The following is a 21,146-nucleotide window of genomic DNA, read 5'->3' as shown; positions in this document are numbered from 1 at the left end:
AAGCTTATGCACATAGTTACATGAAATGGGTGAGTTTATGAAATGTTCCATGTGATTTTTACAATAAATTGAACTAAAACAAAGTGAACTGAGTGCATCAAAGATGTGTTAAATATGTTCCTTAGAAACCATCATTTTAATAGCCTAAACAGTCACCATTAACTTTATAAATTCTAGAAGAGCAGAATTTGGGAAATAACCTAATTTATTTCCACCAACAAAAAAAGGCAGAGAGTATCTATGTCTTGCAAAAAATCACAAGATAAAGTAAAACCAGAACCTGGTCTTTTTGAGTTCAACCTAGCATTAAGTCAACTCCAATATAACTGCTCTTGATATTTCCTTATACATTTTCTTTTATATGGACTTTTTAACAACATACTTAATACATAAGAAAAATAGCCAAAGAATTGTTTTTCCTTTTTTTTTTTTTTTTTTGGTTGCATGTCAAGGTAAATATTTCATGGTCTTTGCTCTTTTATACTTTAAAAGTAGAAATAACCACACGGTTAGGTTTCTTAAGCAGATTTCTTTAAAACATTTGTCAAAAGACAGTGGGCTAATAAAAGTTATTTTTTGATTATACTTTTTATTTTCATTGCAGAGTGGTTTGTACACATACTATTTTGTAAAACAAGTTTTATTGAAGGTAATATGTAAAATATAAGTAAAAAGCTAACATGACATTTGGATATAACTCATATGGATTTTAAACTTTGTTTATCCAAAAAGGTTTGTTAATAGAACATTTCTGTGAGAATACACAAGAAATTGTTTACCATGGTTGCTCTCTTAGAGGTAAATTCCATGCTTAGGGATGGGGGCTACATGCTCTTCTAAAAAGAAAAGAGTTCCCATCATTTTACCATTTAAAACCAAACAACAACAAGAAGACATTTTGCAGAATGAGGATTTCAGCATTTCCCAATTCACTTTAATCAGTTTACTTAATATGGTATTAGCACCGTGCATTATTTTGTAAGAGTAAAAACTAAAAAACAAAACAAAACAAAACACCAATATGTATTTCATCTCCAATTTAAGTCTCATAATACTGGGGAAGAATTTACATAACCACTACAGATTTATAACTGTTTATCCCTGCATGCAACTAGATGATTTCATACAGAAGAAATTTCCAGGCCAAAATAATTCTATTTTTATGATTTGGAACAGACATACATTAAGTTACTTAACCAGCTTATTTAATATGGGCACTGAATTTATTTAATTTGGGTGATGTTAACTACTTTCACTAACTTATTTATTTTTAACCAACCTTTTAAATTTGAGCAATGGGGAATCAAAAAATATGAATTGCTTTTGGAGACAGATGTGAGTTTTTTGTCTTGGCTCACCGCATACTAACAGGGGAAAACTCTGGCAGCTGATTTAACTTTTTTGAGCCTGGGAGATCCTGGAATGTGTGGTATTTCAAATACAGAAAAAGAACCTCCTAAACAGTTTCCTTTGTGAAAGCGATTTATCAGATGTGGATGCATAAACGCAATTAGAAACAAAACATACCTTAGCTAATTCGCCATTCCCCTGCCCCATCACCCCATCTATTTTATAAATTAGAAAACCAAAATCCAGAAAAAACTTCCAGTGATAGCCAGTGGCAGAGCTGGGACTAGACCCAGAGTACTCACCACGTAGCTCATTGTTCTTCTCCTTCCAATATATTCACTGAGGATAAGCCGGTGGAACCTAGAAAGAAATTAGGAACCAACAAAAACCTGTGCTTACAAAATAGGGAGTGGCTTGGGGTGTCTAAGTTCAGGTACCTGAAATCCACAGTTCAGGCCACCACTCTTAACTTGAATTTGACTCTGTAGGCAGGAGGTCATCTCCAAAGAGAGAAATATCTGACTGCTTGGGAAGGTTTCTAACCTCCGTGAGTTATTTTTCTTCTAGTCTATTAAGGATCATAGTTTATAGTCAGAGTGAAACTTTATATTGCAGGTAGACGTGTCACATCCGACACTTTTCCTGGCTTTACAAAATGGCAGCAAGATGAATCCTGCTTTCCAGCTAGTGGAGAAACCAATGCTGAGTGAATCCAGGAGAAACCAATGCCTACATCCAGGAAGTTGCAGGAGCCAGGAATTCATAACCCTTGGTGTCAACAGTCACCCAAACCTTGGTTGATGGGGAGTGGAGAAGCACTTTCTGGTAAGAACTTTGGTTCCTGCTTCTGTCTTCTCTAGTATCATCCGTGCATCCTCCAAATCATTACAAAACATTCCCCTGAAGAAAGAATAAGAACTCTGCTGTGCAGGATGCAGTTTGTTAATGTCAGAAAATGGCCCTGCAAATTGTACACAATAGTCACATCCCGATGCCCCCCTTGATCCCCAAATGTGTTAAGATGTTTCAGGCATTTAACAGACTGGACGGACATACATCAACAGACGTGGTGGGTGTTTCTGAGATTACAGCTCTGTTTCATTTTCCTCTTGGGCCTTTTCTTAAGCGTTCACATTTCCCACAATCCGTGTGTAACCGGGGAAAAGTAACATGCTGTATATTTTTGAAACTTGGAGAGGTGAAGGGCCGTTATTTCCTGCTGGGTAGTGTCCTCCTTTTCTTCACAAACAAAACCCGGATGTGACTTGGGAACGGGAAAAAAAAAAAAAAGGAACAAAAAGTAAAACTTTAGTTGTTTCTCCAGGAAAGTGGGCTAGCGCAACCCCAACTGTCGGGCCCGCAGCCCTGGCGGGTCCCCCGCGGGTGTGGCCGGTTCGGGAGCCGGCAGGGGGCCAGCGTCCCGCCCGGAGCTCCGGCAGCGCCCAGCTTCTCGGGCTCCCTCTCGACTCAACCCTCCCCGGCTCGCTGGGGCAGGCCTCCCGCGGTCGTGCAGGCCGGAGAAAGAGCCTAGGGCGCGGGGCAGGGCCTGCGTGAGCGGACGCCCGGCACGCAGCCGAGCTCTCGGGGCCCTGGGGAGCGCGGCGGGGAGGCGGTCCCGTCCAGCGCCGGCCGGCGGGCGGGGTGCGCCCTGGTGTGCCGCGCTCCCAGCCTGTCCACTTCCAGAGCTGTCCCCGGGCTCGGTTCTGGGGCGAAAATGCCGGCCCTTCACATCGAAGATTTGCCAGAAAAGGAAAAGCTGAAGTTGGAAGTTGAGCAACTTCGCAAAGAAGTGAAGTTGCAGAGGCAACAGGTAAATTGGCTGTCCCAGAATATTTCCTTCTCTGAAATGAACCAAGGGCAGTTTTTCCTGGTTTGTTACAGTGAAACAGGACAGCTTTTCTGGGCTTTGGTTTTTTGGTTTTTGTTTTCTCCCTCTCCCCCCCCCCCCCCCAGCTCCTCTTGAAGTAGGGCTTTGGTGGTACCTGGGAAACTGCCAGTTGATGTGGGGAAATCATAGGAGGTAAAGGAGAGAAAGGGTCCGCTGAGTAATTTAAAGCCAATGTCACACCATCCGAGCCTAGGATTGGGGAAATGGACAAAAAAATCTGCCTGCTGTTACTTGGTTTTAAAAACTCAAATTGTAGGCAAAAGGCAGATGGCTATTTAGTTCCTTGATCTCTTTCATAACGGGACAGAATGGTATTTTAGTGTTTTTTAATCACTATTTAATTCATCACAATTTAGGTAATTTGAATTACATAATTTTGAATTTCACCAGGCCTCTCCAGAGGTATGCAATGAACAGCTCACTGGGGCTTGGGAACAAAACATTACAATTTCTATTTTTATTTATTTGTAACTCTCATACCTTTATACTTTTCACTTTGTTTTATAAGTACGCACAGTTAACTAATACAGTAGTATCTGCATTTATTTATATATAATTATACATATACTGAGGTGCATATGAAAATTCTTTTTAGCGATCATGATTAAAAATTTTAGAGACCACTGAAGTGGATTACAAATTCAGTGAGAACAAAAGTCTCGGTGTTCAGAAGTCTCCACTGAAATGTGTTGGAGATTTTGTACTTTTGACTTCTTACTGGTAACTTGAGCATGCATTTCTTCCTTTTTTCCTCAGTCAGGCAACCTATAGTCCGGGAATAGGTTTTTTGGATATTTTTTAAAGGAAATTATCTAGTCCTTTTCCACAGCAAGAAAAATATAAACTAATTTCATTTCTCCATGGTTTAATACTATAAAAAATAAGAAAAAATAAAATTAAAAAATGGCAATTAAACAGGTATGGTAAATAAGCTCCTTTACTTTCCTGCCCTAGTTATGGCAAATCTATTCATGACAGAGTCCTGTTACTCAGGATGAACATTTTGAATGATACTTGGAAAATGCAGGTGTTTTTGAGTTTTACTCTTTACATGTTTCTTTTTCTGAAATTTAATCTTTCACTTCCAAATCCCTATTGTTCCTAGATTTTGGAGTGCGAAGTTGTTTCTATCCATGTTGAAAATTTTTGTAGCTTTAAAAATACTGCTGTGTTTAAAGGAATAAACAAAGCTGTGGGACCCAAAGAATAGGGTAGTTTCTTGAAACTTTAAGGGACCCATTTTGTGGATGGCAACGTGCAGTCTTTGTTGGCCACTTAGATTTTTTTTTTTTAAGATTTTTTATTTATTTATTTGACAGAGAGAGACACAGCAAGAGAGGGAACACAAGCAGGGGGAGGGGCAGAGGGAGAAGCAGGCTTCCCGCAGAGCAGGGAGCCTTATGTGGGGCTCGATCCCAGGACCCTGGGACCATGACCTGAGCCGAAGGCAGACGCTTAACGACTGAGCCACCCAGGCGCCCCTGGCCACTTAGATTTTTTCATGCAGTACATCTTAGAGGTTACATATTAAACAGAGTTGCATAGACTGAAGTATAGCACTGTTAAAATATCCTAGTACCAGAGTGTGCAGAACTTATAGGAGAAAAAAGAGACAAATGTCTTCTAGGTATTTTAAGCTTCATATTAGAAATGGGGCAGGGGCCTGGATGCAGCTGACTGTGTAGAAATTGAAAGTATCATTCACGAGCCGTTCCTCCCTGCCAACTGCCCACCTCCACTCCTTAGGACACACCCTGCCCCCTGCTCGATCAGTTTTCCAACTCCAAGTGTATGTCAAAGGGAGAGAAAACTTAGGGGATACAAGGAGAGGCATCTAAAATCCTAATAATAATATTCAAACATATGTTATCACACACTTCGATTTATAGAGTTTTAGTGCTCTACAACCATTATGGCTCTTAGAGATCATTCAGTGCTCTCATTTTTAAGAATAAAAAACTTGAATCCCGAGGAGGCTAAGTACCTCCTTATTTAAGACCTCAGAGATAATGATAAGGGTGTGTACTAAAACACATGTGTTCTGATGCCCAGTTCATTATTCTGTCAATAAATTGCTCATGTCTGAGCTGTGTGCTCTGCTCAGGCCAAGGACACAGAATCCAAAGGCTGAATTCTGGCTCCAGCTAATTGTTGTTCAAACATATCTTCTTGATCATGGAAGGAAATGCTCAGAGGAGCAACTGTTCACTTTTGGAGGTTACAAATCTCTTTGGAAACCTAATGAAGAAGCCTCTATAAGAACAGATACAATTTGGGGGAACTCTAATCTTATCCACACATATCTCTGAGGAGACAGACCCCAGGTTATGGTTACTTTTATCTGTACTTCTGAAAATTCACATAAAATGCATGCACTATAAATGTCAGCAACAAATAACAACAATTGTTACCCAAGAGAATGGTACTTGAAAAGATTTTTATTTCACCACATTTTAAGTCATATAACTCCATCACCTAGTTCTAAATTTTAGAACAGTGGTCTTCACATTGTGTGCAAAAAGTATGTGGGGTATGGGAGTAAAATATTAAAATTCTACTTTAAATCTCATTTTTTGACAGTTTCCAGCTTATGTTTTATAATTACACATTAAGTATAACACAGCATCTGTACTTATTTATAAGTAAATAATTACATATTATTACATAGTTATATACATTTTGGGATACATATGCAAACATGTTTTTGTGATCACCATTAAAACAATTTGAAGATTACTAGTCTAGATTACAAATTCAATGGGAACAATTTCCCAGGGTTAAGAGGTCTCTATTAGTTTGTTGGAGCTTCTGTAATTTTTATTTCTAATTTCTTCTTAGCAATAGGCCTTCATTAAGACACTAATCCTTTTTTTTTTCCTTTTTTATTCCTTTTTCTTTTTTAAATTCGCTCTTGCAATCTGTCTCTGAAGGATAGAGTTTTGGAAAAAAACTACTCAATCCTTTCTCCATTGCAGAAAAAGTTTCAACTAATTATATAAACACAAGAATCTCGGATAAACCTAATAAACCTCAGATAAATCTTTAGTTATGATCATTGCCCTCAAGCAATGGGAAGGAATTCCAAATAGAGATACAAATGGCATGATTGGGCAACCTCAACCTCCCCAGCATCAGACATTCTCCAGTGTTTCTATCATTTTGTAAAATTGCGGAACATGGCACACACCCATGATAAGTGAGAATTTTGGCAGGACACAGCCCAAAACATTTGGGGATTATCTCTTACTGCACCTGTTCATTAGCATGGGAAATTGAAAATGTGGTATGTTTTAGTTCATAAAATACTATGAATACATCGTAATTGTATTTTAGCAGGGGAAAGAAATCATATGAGGCACAGTGGATAGAAATTGCTGGGGATGGTCTGTTTAATACAATGACTTTCAAACTTTCTGACCCTCACCATAGTGAGAAATATATTTTAACGTAGATTGTGTCATTCGTATATAGCGTATATATTATACATGCTTTGCGCTACTATTTTTATACTATTTCATTTTTTAAAATGCTAGCTGTACTCAATTATATTAATTTCACTAACGGGTGGTAATGAAGTGTAGACAATCCTGATCTAATTCATTCTTTTTTTTTTTTTCCTTAAGGTGTCTAAATGTTCTGAAGAAATAAAGAACTACATTGAAGAACGTTCTGGAGAGGATCCTCTGGTGAAAGGAATTCCAGAAGACAAGAATCCTTTTAAGGAGAAAGGCAGCTGTATTATTTCATAAATAACTCTGGAGAGAAATTTCATCCTCAGTAGAAGAACTAGTTTGTTTTGGTTTTCTGAAATAAAACCGAAATTCCTTTTAAAGAAGGAAAACAAAATTTAAGGACTTTCTTAAACACTTATATTGATATGGTTATGTATAAAAGCTGTGTGCTTCTCATCTTTGCTCACTATACCCCTTTGTTAAGAGGGCAGAGAGTATCAAATGTACAATTACGGAAATAAGGACATTACTTGTGCATGACTCACTTCTTTCAGTATATTGCTTGATGCCTTAAATAAAGTTTTATCTCTGGAAAATGAGTGTTGGCAATTTTAAAAGGTGCTTTTTTTTTTTTGGCATTTACTTTTATATTTTTCCCCATAACCTTTCACGTGTTTGGGACATGTATCAAAGGATTAGGGGATTTGATAGATAAATTCTCTAATCCAACTCTCTACTTCAAATCTCAGTTGGTTTACAATGCTGAGTTCTGACTTCTGGAATGTTTCTGATCTAATTTTATCTATTAGGGAACCAAGTGAGTAGAATTCCTAACATTGACGGACTGTCTGAGTCAGGAACCACATTAGCACTTGAGCGCCACATTACCACTCACCGTACAGATCTCGGTCAAAGTGTTGCTTTCATAGTGCTCTTGGGGAAGGGCCATGTTTGGGGTCCAGGAGAAGCCCCCAGGAGGTCAGCCCTGCATGTCCACCCTCAGGGAGCTGCATCTCCCACAAGATCTGCCCGTCTTGGGCACGGTGACCCTCTGGCTCTGTGGCATTGACAGAGATACCTGGCTCCGACCTATTCCTACCAGCCTTTTCCAGCAAGCTTAGGCCAACCATACCACCTTTCCTTCTCCTCCAAAGGGACCAGTTAATCTTTTGCCCATTTCTAAAATTAGCTTGTTTTATTCTCCCCCTCATTGATTTGTAGGCATTCTTCATATATTTTAGCCATTGTCAGTGATAGGTGTCTCCAATGCCTTCTCCAGTCCATGGCTTAACGTTTCATGGCAGGATGGTAGCTGCCACGGCTTTAGCCCCTGGGTGTAATGCCCCAAGGTACACGGCCCACTCGAGTTCTTTATGAAGGCACATGCAGCAGCGACCTCAAAGAAAGCAACCTTTCTTCTTCTCTTGAAGCATTTTTCCCCCTCTCCCTCTGTTTTTTGAATGGCAGTTGTTCAGCGTTTGAGCCAAAAGAAAGACAAGCAAAACCCTTCCAGGTAAGTTCCAATTCTAATGGGCTTAGTCACTAACGCGCCCTGCAATTTTAAATGTGGCACCAGAAGCCCAGGTTTGTCCTTGACTAGGTTTTTTTCCCCTGCTTAGACCCAAAAGTGTAACTTATAAAGCCAGAGAGGTGCCCGTGACTTCTAGCAGCTTCCTAATGCATATCAGCCTCCTCGCTCTGAAATTGCTTTCCTTTTCCCTCTCTCAGAGGGAACAGGATGCCCCAAGCTTTTGAAAGAGCAGGTTACAACAAACCAAGAGCAGGGACTATTTCCTTCAGTTTCCTGCCGTTTTCCAAGTGTTGACGTCAATTGGGATTACTGAGAGCCCAAGGATAATTTTAGCCCAAAGCATGCTCTACTCCAAGATGAGATTTAAGAAAAGTAAAGGCATAATTTTTCCAACTGCCATAGAACAATTTGTATTGGGATGTGTTGCTACTATTAGTCATTTCACATTTAAGTGGCCTGGGATTTTAATACTTTGGGGCTTGTGAAGTTTGACTTTAATGCACTGTTTCATGTCTCTCGAGTCATGGAGTTTTCTTGTGTTGCATGAGGAAGCAAGCATCTATTCTTATTCTTGTTAAGGCAGATCAGATCACCTGCTTTCTTCATGGAGGGCCAAGTCAATGGATTTATCCCATAACTTGTTCAGACTTACGGCTGAGAAGGCTGTGCCCTCAGTTTCTATTAGCCACATTCAGCTGTCTGTTCATATACCCCTCCAAGTCCTAGCCTTTGCTTTTCATGTACTTTCAGCCAGATGACAACTTAGCCCACTTCTGCTTTTTCCTTAATAAATTCCCAATCTTGTAGATGTTTCTACTAAATCTAATTCTGTTCTTTTTTTTCCTTACTGTTTCATCATAGTAATTTGGCAAATATGCAGAAGTGTAATAAAATCCTCTTGATTTTCAAGTGTTCAACTGCTAAAAACTTATTAGCTTACATTAGGAAGGAAATGAAAAATATGGGAACTGTATATTTGGGTGTATTATAAAAAGTAACCTTTAGTAAGTGGGAATTTGTTAAGTAGAATTTAAATCATGTGTTCAGTTTCTTCCAAGTATATAGTTGTGTTAATCATTTGGTATCTGATTAAATAGTTGCTATGCTTTGTGCATTGAGACTCAGGTTCTATGAACTCATTAAATTAGCAAAATTGGCTTTCCTATTTCTATTCCTATTTAAAAATAAAAAATAGAACAAGTTTTATATTACTATGTTTAGGCTTTGGAGAGTAAGTATATTTTGGTATTAATGTCCTATGAATCAGAAATAAGTCTGTATAGTCAATATGATCTGATTAATAGTATATTTGGATCTATTCAGCTCATCCCACCAAGTAAGACAGAAATATTAAGTCAGTAATAGTTATAGTCCACCCTTATCCCCTCTAACTGAGTCTTAGATGGATGATAAGCAATGAAAAATAAGCCCCTATTTCTAGTATTACAGTCTAGGAGAATAGGGACTAATCAGAAGATGTCTTTGATTTAATAAAGCAGTAGAATGAACACAGAAGGAAAGCGCTGTGGGATCTCTCCTGTTAGAATAAACCCTGATACCCTACTTGGTATGTCCACTGTCCTAACCAGGGAAGACAAGGGCATCAGCAGCACCTTTTCCACTCGGGCTACCTTCAGTTTGAGGGGATGAATCCACAGACCATTAAAAACCATCCACTGGCACTAGGAAAACGTAGAGACACATTGATGCCATTTCTTCCTTTTTCTTTTGGTTCACACACACATTAAATAATGGCCTTTTTTTACATAATTTCATTGAACATGAAAATGGGCAGGAAGGATTAAAATAGGTGGTTTATAAATTTCAGAAATTGACCTAAAAGTTAATGTGCGAAAGTTACACTTAAAATGAAAGGAAAAAAAAATAAAATGAAGGGAAAAGGTCCTTGTAAAATTAACAGTCATGAAAAACAATTCACATTGGCATATATAAAAATGTATGCATTTATTTATTCAAAACCAAAAATATTTGGAGATCTATGTACTAGGCACTGGTTTAGGCCCAAGGGATATAGTGGTGAATTAGACCAAGTCCTTAACATCATGAAGTTTACAGAAATTATAATTAATCAGATGTAGGTGGAAATTACAGAGTATCTTATAACGTATAGGTTAGGATAAATAGGAAAGTGGTTTTTCTACTTTTTAATGATAACGCTGATGATGGCATCATGATGATGTTGATGATGGCGATAGCTTACACATATGAAATGCTTAGTATTTGTTGGGCACTGGAATAAGCCTTTTTACACAGATTATGTCTTTTAATTCTCACAAGTACCTTATATGTCGGGTAAATAAATTATACAAAGTCATATAACTACTTAACTGGCAACACAGAGACTGTGCCCTAAACAATACGCAGTACTCTGTCTCTCGTAGGAGCCAATATATATGCAGAGTGAAAGGAACTATTAGCTCAATAATTTTCTGAAGTGGTTTTTGGCACACATACAGCCAGCTACTAGAGCCTCAGAAATGTTCAGCCCTTGTGTATGACATAGCATTTTATAGTAGCTTATTTCAGTTGTTTCTACTGGTGGGTTAGTTGGTTAGTTGGTTGGTTGTTTTTCTGTAATCACAGCCTAATATAAAAATTTTAACCTATACAAAGGGGGTGAATTTTGCTTTCTTAGTAAAAATCCTATCACAACCTAAATTTTTGTAACAGTGATAACCTCTAATTATATACCAAGTAGCACTTGCTCATTTGCTGAATAATATAGCATCTCAGTTTAGTACCAGAATTGAGTCTGATAGAAGCTACATGAATTATGGTAGAGTGTCTAGAAGAAATAAATCAGACTCTGTAAGGACTTTCTTTACCAAAATTATTAACTTGTAGTTAGCCCTAGAGAATTCCATATAGGTACCAAAGAATCTTTTCTAAGAAGTGATTGAACTCATTCTCTGTAAAAACTTGTATGTTTTCCTTAATAAAGTTAGCCATTGGCTTTAGCTCATGTCATCCCAGCCTCTTCTTACATCCAGCCTGAAATGCAATGTGAATGACCTACTTCCCAGAGTTGTCTGGGAATTATTGAGCCTGATTCTCTAGGCTGTGAGTACAGCTCTTTAAATCCATAAAAAGTCCTCATGTTTTGGTATTGATCAGTAAATACTTTCAAATCCTTTTTGGAAGTAATCAGATTAAATATAAATATATAAAATATATATTTATTCTGCAGAATTAGTGCATTCATTCAAACTTTCACAGCTCTGTTTGGTGTAGCATACGGAAGGAAAGAAAGGGAGTTGGTCTCACCTTACTGAGTGTTTTGAAATAGTATTGAAACCTGTATGTGTCTCAATCTAAGAAGGAAAAATGAAGAGAAGAGAGAAACATTTAAACTTGTATTAAATCATTTGAAAACATAATCTAAAAACTGATAAATATTAACATAGTTCACTGATTACTTAAGAACAGTTCAAAGGCCATTGTTGCTAAATGTTTCATCTTTATAACTGAAGTTATAACTTGTTAGCAAGGAACACCACAATATGGACTTGGGTGCTCTTTAATTGCTAATACCGAGACTTGCCTTTTTTTCTTTTTTGGTTTTAATTCATCTTTGAAAGATCGCATGCAATTGGATTTTCAGCTGATTCTTATTTACACACATTAATATAAAAGCAGATATAAGGTAGAATAAATTAATATTTATTAACATTTGGATTTTTCAGTTCAGGGCAGGGAATAATTTAGACATTTAAAAACAATTTGTTTTAATTTGATTTAACAAATGGATTAAGGACCTGTAAACATGACGCTCTTGGACAAGTTCAGCCAATATTTTTCTTGCATTCTAGGAATTGGCAGTCGAAACAAATGGTAGTGACATTTATCAAGTCCAATTAATTAAATCAATTTATGTACAAAATGTAAGTGGATTAAGTGCTTGAGAAAAAGGGGATAATAAGTGAGTGATTAGTCGAGTAAGACCAGAACATTTTCTACCCTTTGAGGGAACATTTCATGGAAGGAGACACAATCGCTAAAATGAAGGAAAAGAATTTGTAAAGTATGAAACTAATAGGAAGAAATTTCACTTATTGAGTGCAGCTTAGCAGACTAAGAAAGCATTTGCCAAATGTATAGAACAAGAGCAGAAGGAACCTATAGCTAATTGGATACACTGTCTTTGGTTAAAAAAAAAAAAGTCTTTGAAATGCTTTTTTCAGTTATTGTGGGAAACAAATTACACCAAATTCAATGACTTAAAACAATACATTTATTATTGCTTATGAGTCTACCAGTCAGTGCATCTGGGCCTCACTCTGTTGATCGTGGCTGGTTTCATTGATTAATGTGCAGTCAGCAGCTGCATCAGCTGGGGGCCAACTGGTTAGCTGGTTGTTGGCTAGGGCAAAGTCGGTGACTGGGTTATATACTTGCTTGGGCTCGTTCTCATAGCATGGCAGAGTTCTAAGAAGAGTAGAAGCGTAAAAGGTGTCTTAAGGTCTAGAAAAAGAGCTAGCACATCATCACTTCCACTGCATTCAATTGTGCAAAGGAAGACACAAGGCCAACCCAGGTGCAAAGAGCAGGAAAACAGATGCCCCCTCTTGAGTGCAGGAGTGGCAAAGTCATACGGCAAAGGCACAGATCCAAGGAAGGGTAAAAAGTTAGGGACGGTTTACAGTCTATCCATCACATTGGGTGAGGATCTTGGCTCTAGCCTTGGGCAGCGGGAAGCCAATAGGACTAACCTAGGGCTACGTGGGCAAAGATGATTGGTTAGGATAAAAGCCAGAAGGTTCTGATGATAAGGGCAAAATGTGGGGATGGTCAGGGCACACACTTAGTAATTCAAAAAGTTGGGAAGGGATGGCTTAGAAATCTGTTGTGAGAGGAGAAACATCCCAATGAATTTGAGACTTGACCAATCCTCACAGCTACGTGGCAAATCCAAATTATGTGTAGGAGAAAATGAGCAGCCTCTCAAAAAGCAATTTTACGAACTCAACTTATAAAAACATCAGTTTCTAGAAAGCAGAAGACTGCAGGTACTGATTATGCCCTTTTTCTCTTACATTACAGAATAGAAAAGAGTTCTGCAACTTGATGACCCCTTCAGGCAGAGGGACTCATTTTCAATAAAGCCAACCTCCAAGAAGTCACAAGATTTGTTCCCAGCACTGGCCAGCCAATCTGGTGAGGGTAAGGGCTATAATAAGCCAATCCTGCCAATATTTCAGAAACTGATGATAACGTGCCACTCCTAGCTCACCCTTTGGCAGCCTGCATTTCTTTCTAGTCTTCTCCGAATATTCAAACTTAGTTGGCTGCAATGAGAGAGATGTCCAGAGAATTCAGTTTGCTGTTCAATTTACAGTTCACCTCCCAAATTTGTTCTTGTCATAATTCTTCTGAACACTCCACTTGAATCTGGACTTGAGAGGGACTTCTATTGATATTTCTTTAGGTATTTGTCTGTGTGGACTTTTTTTTTTTTTTTTGCATAAGACTTCTCTTAGTAAAGTTGAACTCCTTTTCTTTAATCCTGATAAGTGTTTTCTGAGGCTTCTGCTTTCTTTTATTATGCCAGAAGTTTCTCACATAATTCCTTATACTTTGCTGTAGTTGAAAAGAGTGCAGTTTATCTGGAAGGGAAGGAGTTTGCAAATACTTTTTGATTAATGAGTAACACAATCACAAGTTTGAGGGTACACAAATCATGAGCTTAAAGTATTAGACAGTCTTGGTGCATCCACTGCCTGGAAATAAGTGTTTCTTTTATCCTTTTTAGAAGGACATTTCCTAAAGCAATGCTAGAGACTCTCCTTCACAAAATTTACTTGGGTACCTGTAATCTAAACTTTGTGTCATCATCATGCATTTGTATAAACTAAAAACTGGGCATAAGGTTATGCATTTGTCATATATGAGAAGGGCTATAAGGCAATATTATACATGTATTTTCCCGAGGTCATAAATCATATTGGTACACTAGAGCAGAAGGTTGTCAAACTTTTTCTCTCAAGGGCCAGATAGTAACTATTTTAGCCTTTGCAAGCCGTACTATCTCTGTGGTAACTACTCCAATATGGAGGCAGCCACACACAATAAAGTAGATAACCAAATGGGGGTGGCTGTGTTCCAATAAAACCGTCTTTATACAAACAGGCAGCGGGCTGGATTTGGCCCACAGGGTCCTGTTCTAGATCAATGTTTCATTTAGTGATCAATTTAGTGAAATGTTACCAATAATTTAATAAAATAAAATATCATAATACATTCCATAATATAAAAGGGTATTTATCTTTTAAAACATGGGTGTTCAAGTCAACCTGTAAAAATTCATCTCTTTTTGTAGGTTCCAGCTGATGAAAGTCTGAAAACTGTTAGTCCAGAGTGTTAGAGCTGAAAGTTTGGCTTTTTATAGTATATAGTAAAGACTTTAAACTTGCCCAAAGAGAGGCCTGGCTTTTCCCTACCTGCCCCCACCCCCACCCCCGCCAACCCCAGGAGCTAATCTCTAAGCCATTTGAATGTTCTGCCTGATAAGAGTATCTTTGTTTACCTGGGGACTTTGGGCCATGCCAGGAAGAATAACAATGTGACTTATGGTGAGTCTTTGAATCTTGTGGTATCAGCTTGATTTCTGGAGAGGGTGGAAATTGAGACCAAGCATGTGGGTAGTTGACTAGGGACCCCCAATAAAGACTCTGGATACCAAGGCTTTGGTGAATTTCCCTGCTTGGCAATGCCCTATGCATATTGTCACACATCATTTCTGAGAGAAAGAGGAACATGTTGTCCATAATTCCATTGGGAGAGGGCAACTGGAAACTCCATCCTTGGAACTTTCCTGGACTCAGCTCCATGCATCACTTCCCTTGGCTGATTTTAATCTGTCTCTTTCAGCTGCAATGAACTGCAACTGTGAATATAACAGCTTTCAGTGAGTTCTGTGAATTTTTCTAGCAAATTATTGACTCTGAGAGTGGTTTTGGGTACCCCTGAATTTGTAATTGATATGAGAAGTGAAAGGAGTACTGTGGACTATGTCCTTCGTGTTTCCAAGATGTGGAAGCTGTGGGTCAGTGACATTTATAAAGGTCATGCAGCAAATTAGTGCAGCAAAACCGCAACGAGAGTATCCAGTCTGTAGTCTCCTTATTTAGAGGCTTTTTCCTCTTCCTGTGCCTATTCCTGAGGCTTGTTGACATTTGTTGAGTTTATCTGACTTTGTCCCAAGGGCCTTGTACACACTAGCCTATTTTATCCTCAGAAGGACCCTATAAGATTCATACCAGTGATCCAGGCTCGCCAGGTTCAAGGACCCAGAGGTGGTTCCACAGGACCAGCCAAGAGGGTCCGTGGCTTCATGCAGGATAGAAATCAAATGTGAGCTGAGAGGAAGTGGGAGCAGAGTTTACTGAAATTTATTGAAGAGAGAGAGCCGATATAGACAGAGCACATGAGAGTCTCAGAGAGGAAAGGAGAGAGAGTCTCATCTTTGCTTGGGGGTCTGGGGTTTTTATAGGATAGTGGTCTGCTTTATGTGTCCTCTCAAGCAACCAGGAACTGGTCAAAACAAGGATGAATGCTCAGGTGGCCTCCACAATCACTTATGCCCTGGAGCCAGGGATTTTGGCATCAAGGTGACTGAAGTGAGTAGTCTTGGAAAACATACATGATGACCCCATCTGGTCACTCCTTAGATGTTATCAATTGTGCTGTAAGACTCCAGAGAAATCATTAACTCCTTCACCTTTACAAGGAAGACATTATCAGTACTCTAAACCATGTATAGGGTCAGGGTACAGGTCCTAGCAAGAATAGAAGCAGGAAAAGGAGCAAGAAAGCAGGGTTGGTTTGTTGTGTTTTGTTGTTGTTGTTGTTGTTTTTTATGGGGTCCCTCAGTTTCCCTATCTCGGTAGGATTACACCCATTTTACAGCAACAAAACTGAGGTTTGGAGAGCTTAGGTAAATTTCCCAGGGTCGTACAGGTTTTAAATGGTGAAACCAGGATTCCAAGCCAGAGACTCTGTTTCCACTGGAATCTTATACTCTCATTGCTTAATATTGTTTCCTTGAATGTTGTACATTCCATTCTCTAGAGAAGCTGATTTTAATTTATTTCACAGGAAACCATCAGGTTATCTTGGGCATATGTATATAACAAAGACCTGCATCATACACATCTTCTGTATTCCCCTTAGTACCTGGCGTAGTTAACCCTTAACAAATAGAGGGTGAAAAAAATGAATAAGGATAAAGAATAAAGAGCATTGGGTTAGAATCTCATGTATCTTCTTGGTTTTCCACATTGTTGATGACACACTGGTTTTCTTTCTCTGCATCTTTTTCTTCTCTTGCTCCACTCTCTCCCCCCACTTTCCTCTCCTCTTTCTCTTGCTTCCTCTAATTCTCGTCCCTCATCTCTATGCTTTTTATTATTATTGGCAAAATCTGATTAGACTAATCTAAACCTCTTAATTGCTTAAAAAACTGAGTTAAGCCAAAATTGCAGCTGACTGGGGTATTTGGTTGGACTTTGTTTAAATAGATTTTTGCCATAATACTTTCTCTAACAGTGTTTTCCTGCTATTTACTACACAACGGAACCCAAATTTTCCCTTCCCCCCCCCTCAGGCATTTAGGGTAAGGATACCCAGAAAAGGAAATCTGAGAAGAAGCAATGGAAAAATAGGCACTGTATAATTCCTGCCCATATTTATAATGCTCTGAAGTCTAAAGTCAAAAAGACTGTTCTAACCATCTAATTCATAATTCAGGCCACTTGAAGAATCTAAAGGAAATCTCCCTTTTGAAATGTATTTAATTGAATTTCTTTTTCCAATCCTAATTCCAGAGTAGAGATAAGGAGTTTCACCCATTTACTCACCAGTGGGAGGAAAAAAGATGTTTTCCTGCTCCTTGTGTATTCAATATTCTAGGAAAAGCTAGGTTCTTGGGATGAATAAACCAACAAGTAATAAATAAATGTAACACTAATAGTGACTTCTATCTATTTGTATGGTCTTTTGACACTTTCTGGGCACCATCACATTATTTCATTTGATCCTGGGGAGAAAGTGTAGGTATTAAACCCCATGGGATATTGTGATCTATAAGTAAATATATATTTGGTCTTCCTCCCGTTTCTGGCACAGAGCTCTTAAAACCCTTGGCACTGCCTACATGAGGAGAGCAACACAAGTGTCTGTTGTATGTGAATGAGGTGACTTTTGGAAAACACCTAACAATGGGGACTGGTTGACAGGAGAACCAACCATGTGAGTAGAGGATTGGAACTCTTAGTCCCACCCCCTTACCTGGGGGAGGGGAGAAGACAGGGACTAGAGGTTGAATCAATTGCCAAAGGCCAATGATTCAGTCATGCCTATATAATGAAGCCTCCTTAAAAAATCAAAAGGACAGGGTTTGGAGAGCTTCTGGTTGGCGTGTGCATCTCTTCCACCTGGCTGTACCTGAGTTATATCCTTTTATAATAAGCCAGTTATCTAGTAAGTAATATTTCTCTGAGTTCTGTGAGCCTCTGCAGCAAATGAATCACACCCAAGGAGGAGGACATGGGAACTTCTGATTTATAGCCAATCAGTCAGAAGCATAGGTAACAATCTGGACTTGCAGCCGGCATCTGAATGGGTGGTGGGGGCGGGGAACCAGTCCTGTAGCACTGAGCCCTTAATCTGTGGGATCTGATGCCAACTCAGGTGGATAGTGTCAGGATTGAGCTGAATTCTGACACACCCAGCTGATGTCCAAGAATTGCTTGGTGTCGTGTGGGAACCCCCCCCCCAACACACACACACACACACACCCCTCCAACACTGAAATGCCTCAGAACATCTAAAGACCTCATAACTTATTTTCAGCCCAGAGATGACAAGATTAAGTACCCCTGAGGTCAAGGAGTTTCCAAAGGTCATACATCTAAGTCAGGACTTCTGACTTTCCTTTGTTTAAATAAATATCCTCAGTTGGTGAGCTCTTTCTTCAAACACGCATTTCTTTTTTTAAACCAAGAACTCTTAACCTGTAGTATGCATGAATATATGTGAATGAGTTTCAGGAGTCAGCTAACCTGAAATTCAATTTAATATGTTGTGTGTATGTGCTCAACACCCTCCCCCCATAGTAAGGCAGTCTGTTTTATTTTTATTTTTTTAAGATTTTATTATTTATTTGAGAGAGGGAGACACAGAGGGAGAGGGAGAGGGAGAAGCAGAATTACCACTGAGCAGAGAGCCTAATGTGAGGCTCGATGCCAGGACCCTGGGATCATGACCTAAGCCGAAGGCAGACGTTTAACCGTTTAACCAACTGCAACACCCAGGCGCCCCAAGACAGTCTATTTTAATCTCAAAAGTGTCAATAAGTATCTTAAGAAGCAGACTGTCTACATAACCCATATGAAAGAGGTTGCTTTGGGCCTTTAGTCTAGACCAGGTCCTGTCTCACTATATTGAGGACTTCCAGGAGACTTAGCCCCGTGTACCCTCCTCTGTGTCCTGTCTCCCTCCCATTCCCCAGTAATCAGACTGACCCATATTCCCAATTGTCTCCTTCCATTAGCTTTTCCTGTTGTCCCAGTCAGTCCTAGAGACTGCTCCTTCTTCCACACATTTTCCTTCACGCCTTAAGGGGCCTCCACTGCCATATCCTGACCACCACGTGATTGCCTTCATTTCATGTTTGAAGTTCAGGCTGCTTGATCCTCTCAAATGCAATTAGTTAACCTGCCATCCTTGCTTCTTCCTTGATGACATCAGAGACCTCGACTCCACCTGCCAACTTCTAAGACGATGACCCTCTTCACACTTCAAACTTAGAATTTCTCATCTCCTTCACCCAAGTGATTACAATGCTGGTTTTGTACATTCCACTATTCCATTATACTGTGCTGCTTTCATGCATTAAAGTACTAGTATTTTTATTGGCATATCACCCATTTGAGATATAAATAATTTCTATCTGGAGCTATGCCCAGACAGTATTAAAAATGTGAACAAAATGACGGTGAACTTTTTACTTTTTTATTTGTTGTTTTGATTTGTGGTTCTTGAATGAAGAGCAAGTTGCATATCTTTTCTTCTCTTTTCTGCTTTTTGGCGGTGAATTTTTTTTTTTTAAAGATTTTATTTATTTATTTGACAGAGAGAGACACAGCGTGAGAGGGAACACAAGCAGGGGGAGTGGGAGAGGGAGAAGCAGGCTCCCCACAGAGCAGGGAGCCCGATGCGGGGCTCAATCCCAGGACCCTGGGATCATGACCTGATCTGAAGGCAGTCGTTTAACCAACTGAGCCACCCAGGCGCCCTGGCGGTGAATTTTTTTAATGTAAAACTAATCTATGGGGTAAGAGGTCAAGATTATGGTTGGTTTTAGGCGTAAAATGTGACTGCAGGCAAACAGGAGGCTGGTGATGTTTTTGGTGTGGGGTGAGTGAGGTCCTTCATTACACACTTATGTTCACTTTGTGAAATATTTCTTTGTGTCGTATTCTCTGAGGTGATATGCACTGTTGGCGATCACAGAAAATATTCTGAGGCCCTGTCTCCCCTTTGAAGCCATCTAAAAGATAATGTTCTGGTTTTAATTCGGACTCCCCAGGTTACCAATGAATTGCGAATCTTAGGTTTTAATCATTTGTAATTCTCCCAAAGCCAGTTTGTCCAGCACTTTCTGGGATCCGTAAGAGGATCTTAAAAATTGAGAGCCGGGGGAGGGACAACAGGGAGAACAGGAAGGTGTGCGTTAGGGGGCTGTGGGAGTAGAAGAGAGCAATGGAGGGTGGGAGGTCACTACCTCGTCCAATTCCCAGGCCGGCCCTGCGGGCTGATTACTGATGCACTTCACTCTCCTCCTCTTCTTATCGAAGCCTGGTAAATTGTCAGGGGCCTGACCCCTGGTGCTCTTATATGATTTATTTAAAGCAGGATTTTTTTCATCAGTCATCTGAGCCAGGAGGTCAAAGGCACCTCAGGCCTGGACCCTGACCCTCCTCCAGGGAGAGCATCACCTCGGGCAGAATATAGAATCTGATGACAACTGCATCCTGCTGTGTGATAAATCACCAACTTAGACATCAAAATACCAGCATTGTCCTCGTGCCTCCGTGTCGCAGGGACCACTCTGTTAGCATTCCCTTCTTTCCCCTTTACCTCTGCCAGCAAGCGGTTTACCTGAAAATGTGTTCATCTTCAATCCCAAGCTGGTGAGTTTTCGGGGACTTCGTTTCTCCCTCTCCTTTACAGAAGCCCGGAGGCTTGTTCACATCCTCCTTTCGTAGTCCCTTTACTTTCCCCCATTTTCCCCGACAGGCTGAGTTTCGCTGCCTCCCTCCAACCTGGCCCAGGCAGCCAGCCATTTTCCCCCCATTCTTGTATCACTCCGAAGTCAGGTAATTTCACACCATCCTTGAAGAGTTTGACAGAACTCCCTCAGCTCGCCCGTGGCAAGTACTGCAGGAAGCCAGGGTCCATGGATGTGAATTCCTGAGGCTTACCTTCTCCAGGTCACCTCTGGTTCTGAATCCTACCCCACTCATCCTCCCCAGCCCCCTTGCATTTCACCTCTGGCCACTGTGCTCTGCTCTAAGTCTTTTCTTCATCTCCCCACAACTGTTCTCACAAGGCAGTTTTGTGTGTAGCAAATATCATGGACGACTTAAGTGAAGACGAAGTTACAAGATAAAAGAGAAAACGACCTCAAGTTGAATGTCTGCTGTCTCTGGCACCATCTTCCTGCCATCCTTCTCGGCAAGCCTCGCTATCCAGTCCTCCTCCTGCGTGTCTCCTCCGTATTCCCTATTTTCTGCTCTCTCTCACCTCCAAATTCCAGTTAATTTCTAGTGAAAATCCATCTCTCCACCATCATCGTCTAAAGTTTCTTCTGCTTTCAGGCTGTTGACTAGGTAGGGAGAAAACC

At 39.8% G+C, this 21,146-nt stretch overlaps 2 protein-coding genes across 7 annotated transcripts in view; both read left to right on the top strand.

Annotated features, from left to right (window-relative positions):
• GNGT1 (G protein subunit gamma transducin 1) overlaps positions 1–21,146 on the top strand; it is a 65,847-nt gene that overhangs the window by 20,085 nt on the left and 24,616 nt on the right. For 4 of the 6 annotated variants that reach the window (XM_031027743.2, XM_031027741.2, XM_081800528.1 and 1 more), the window contains exon 4: positions 1,966–3,135. The gene's annotated coding sequence lies outside the window, so the exon portion shown is untranslated. Of the gene's footprint in view, positions 1–1,965; positions 3,136–13,287; positions 14,105–21,146 lie in introns of those variants that run through there. The other 2 variants (XM_081800530.1, XM_081800529.1) reach the window with 2 other exon arrangements.
• On the top strand, positions 2,977–7,286 carry GNG11 (G protein subunit gamma 11). Its single transcript, XM_006732930.3, has 2 exons — positions 2,977–3,160; positions 6,862–7,286. Exons 1-2 carry the CDS (start codon positions 3,065–3,067, stop codon positions 6,985–6,987), a joined length of 222 nt encoding a protein of 73 aa, XP_006732993.1. The 5' UTR covers positions 2,977–3,064; the 3' UTR covers positions 6,988–7,286.

This window comes from Leptonychotes weddellii, chromosome 12 (genome assembly GCF_054177405.1).
Source record: "Leptonychotes weddellii isolate Sample4059 chromosome 12, ASM5417740v2, whole genome shotgun sequence".
Lineage (NCBI taxonomy): Eukaryota > Metazoa > Chordata > Mammalia > Carnivora > Phocidae > Leptonychotes > Leptonychotes weddellii.
The sequence above is the reverse complement of the archived record's forward strand: the minus strand, read 5'-3'. Positions and strand labels throughout refer to the sequence as shown.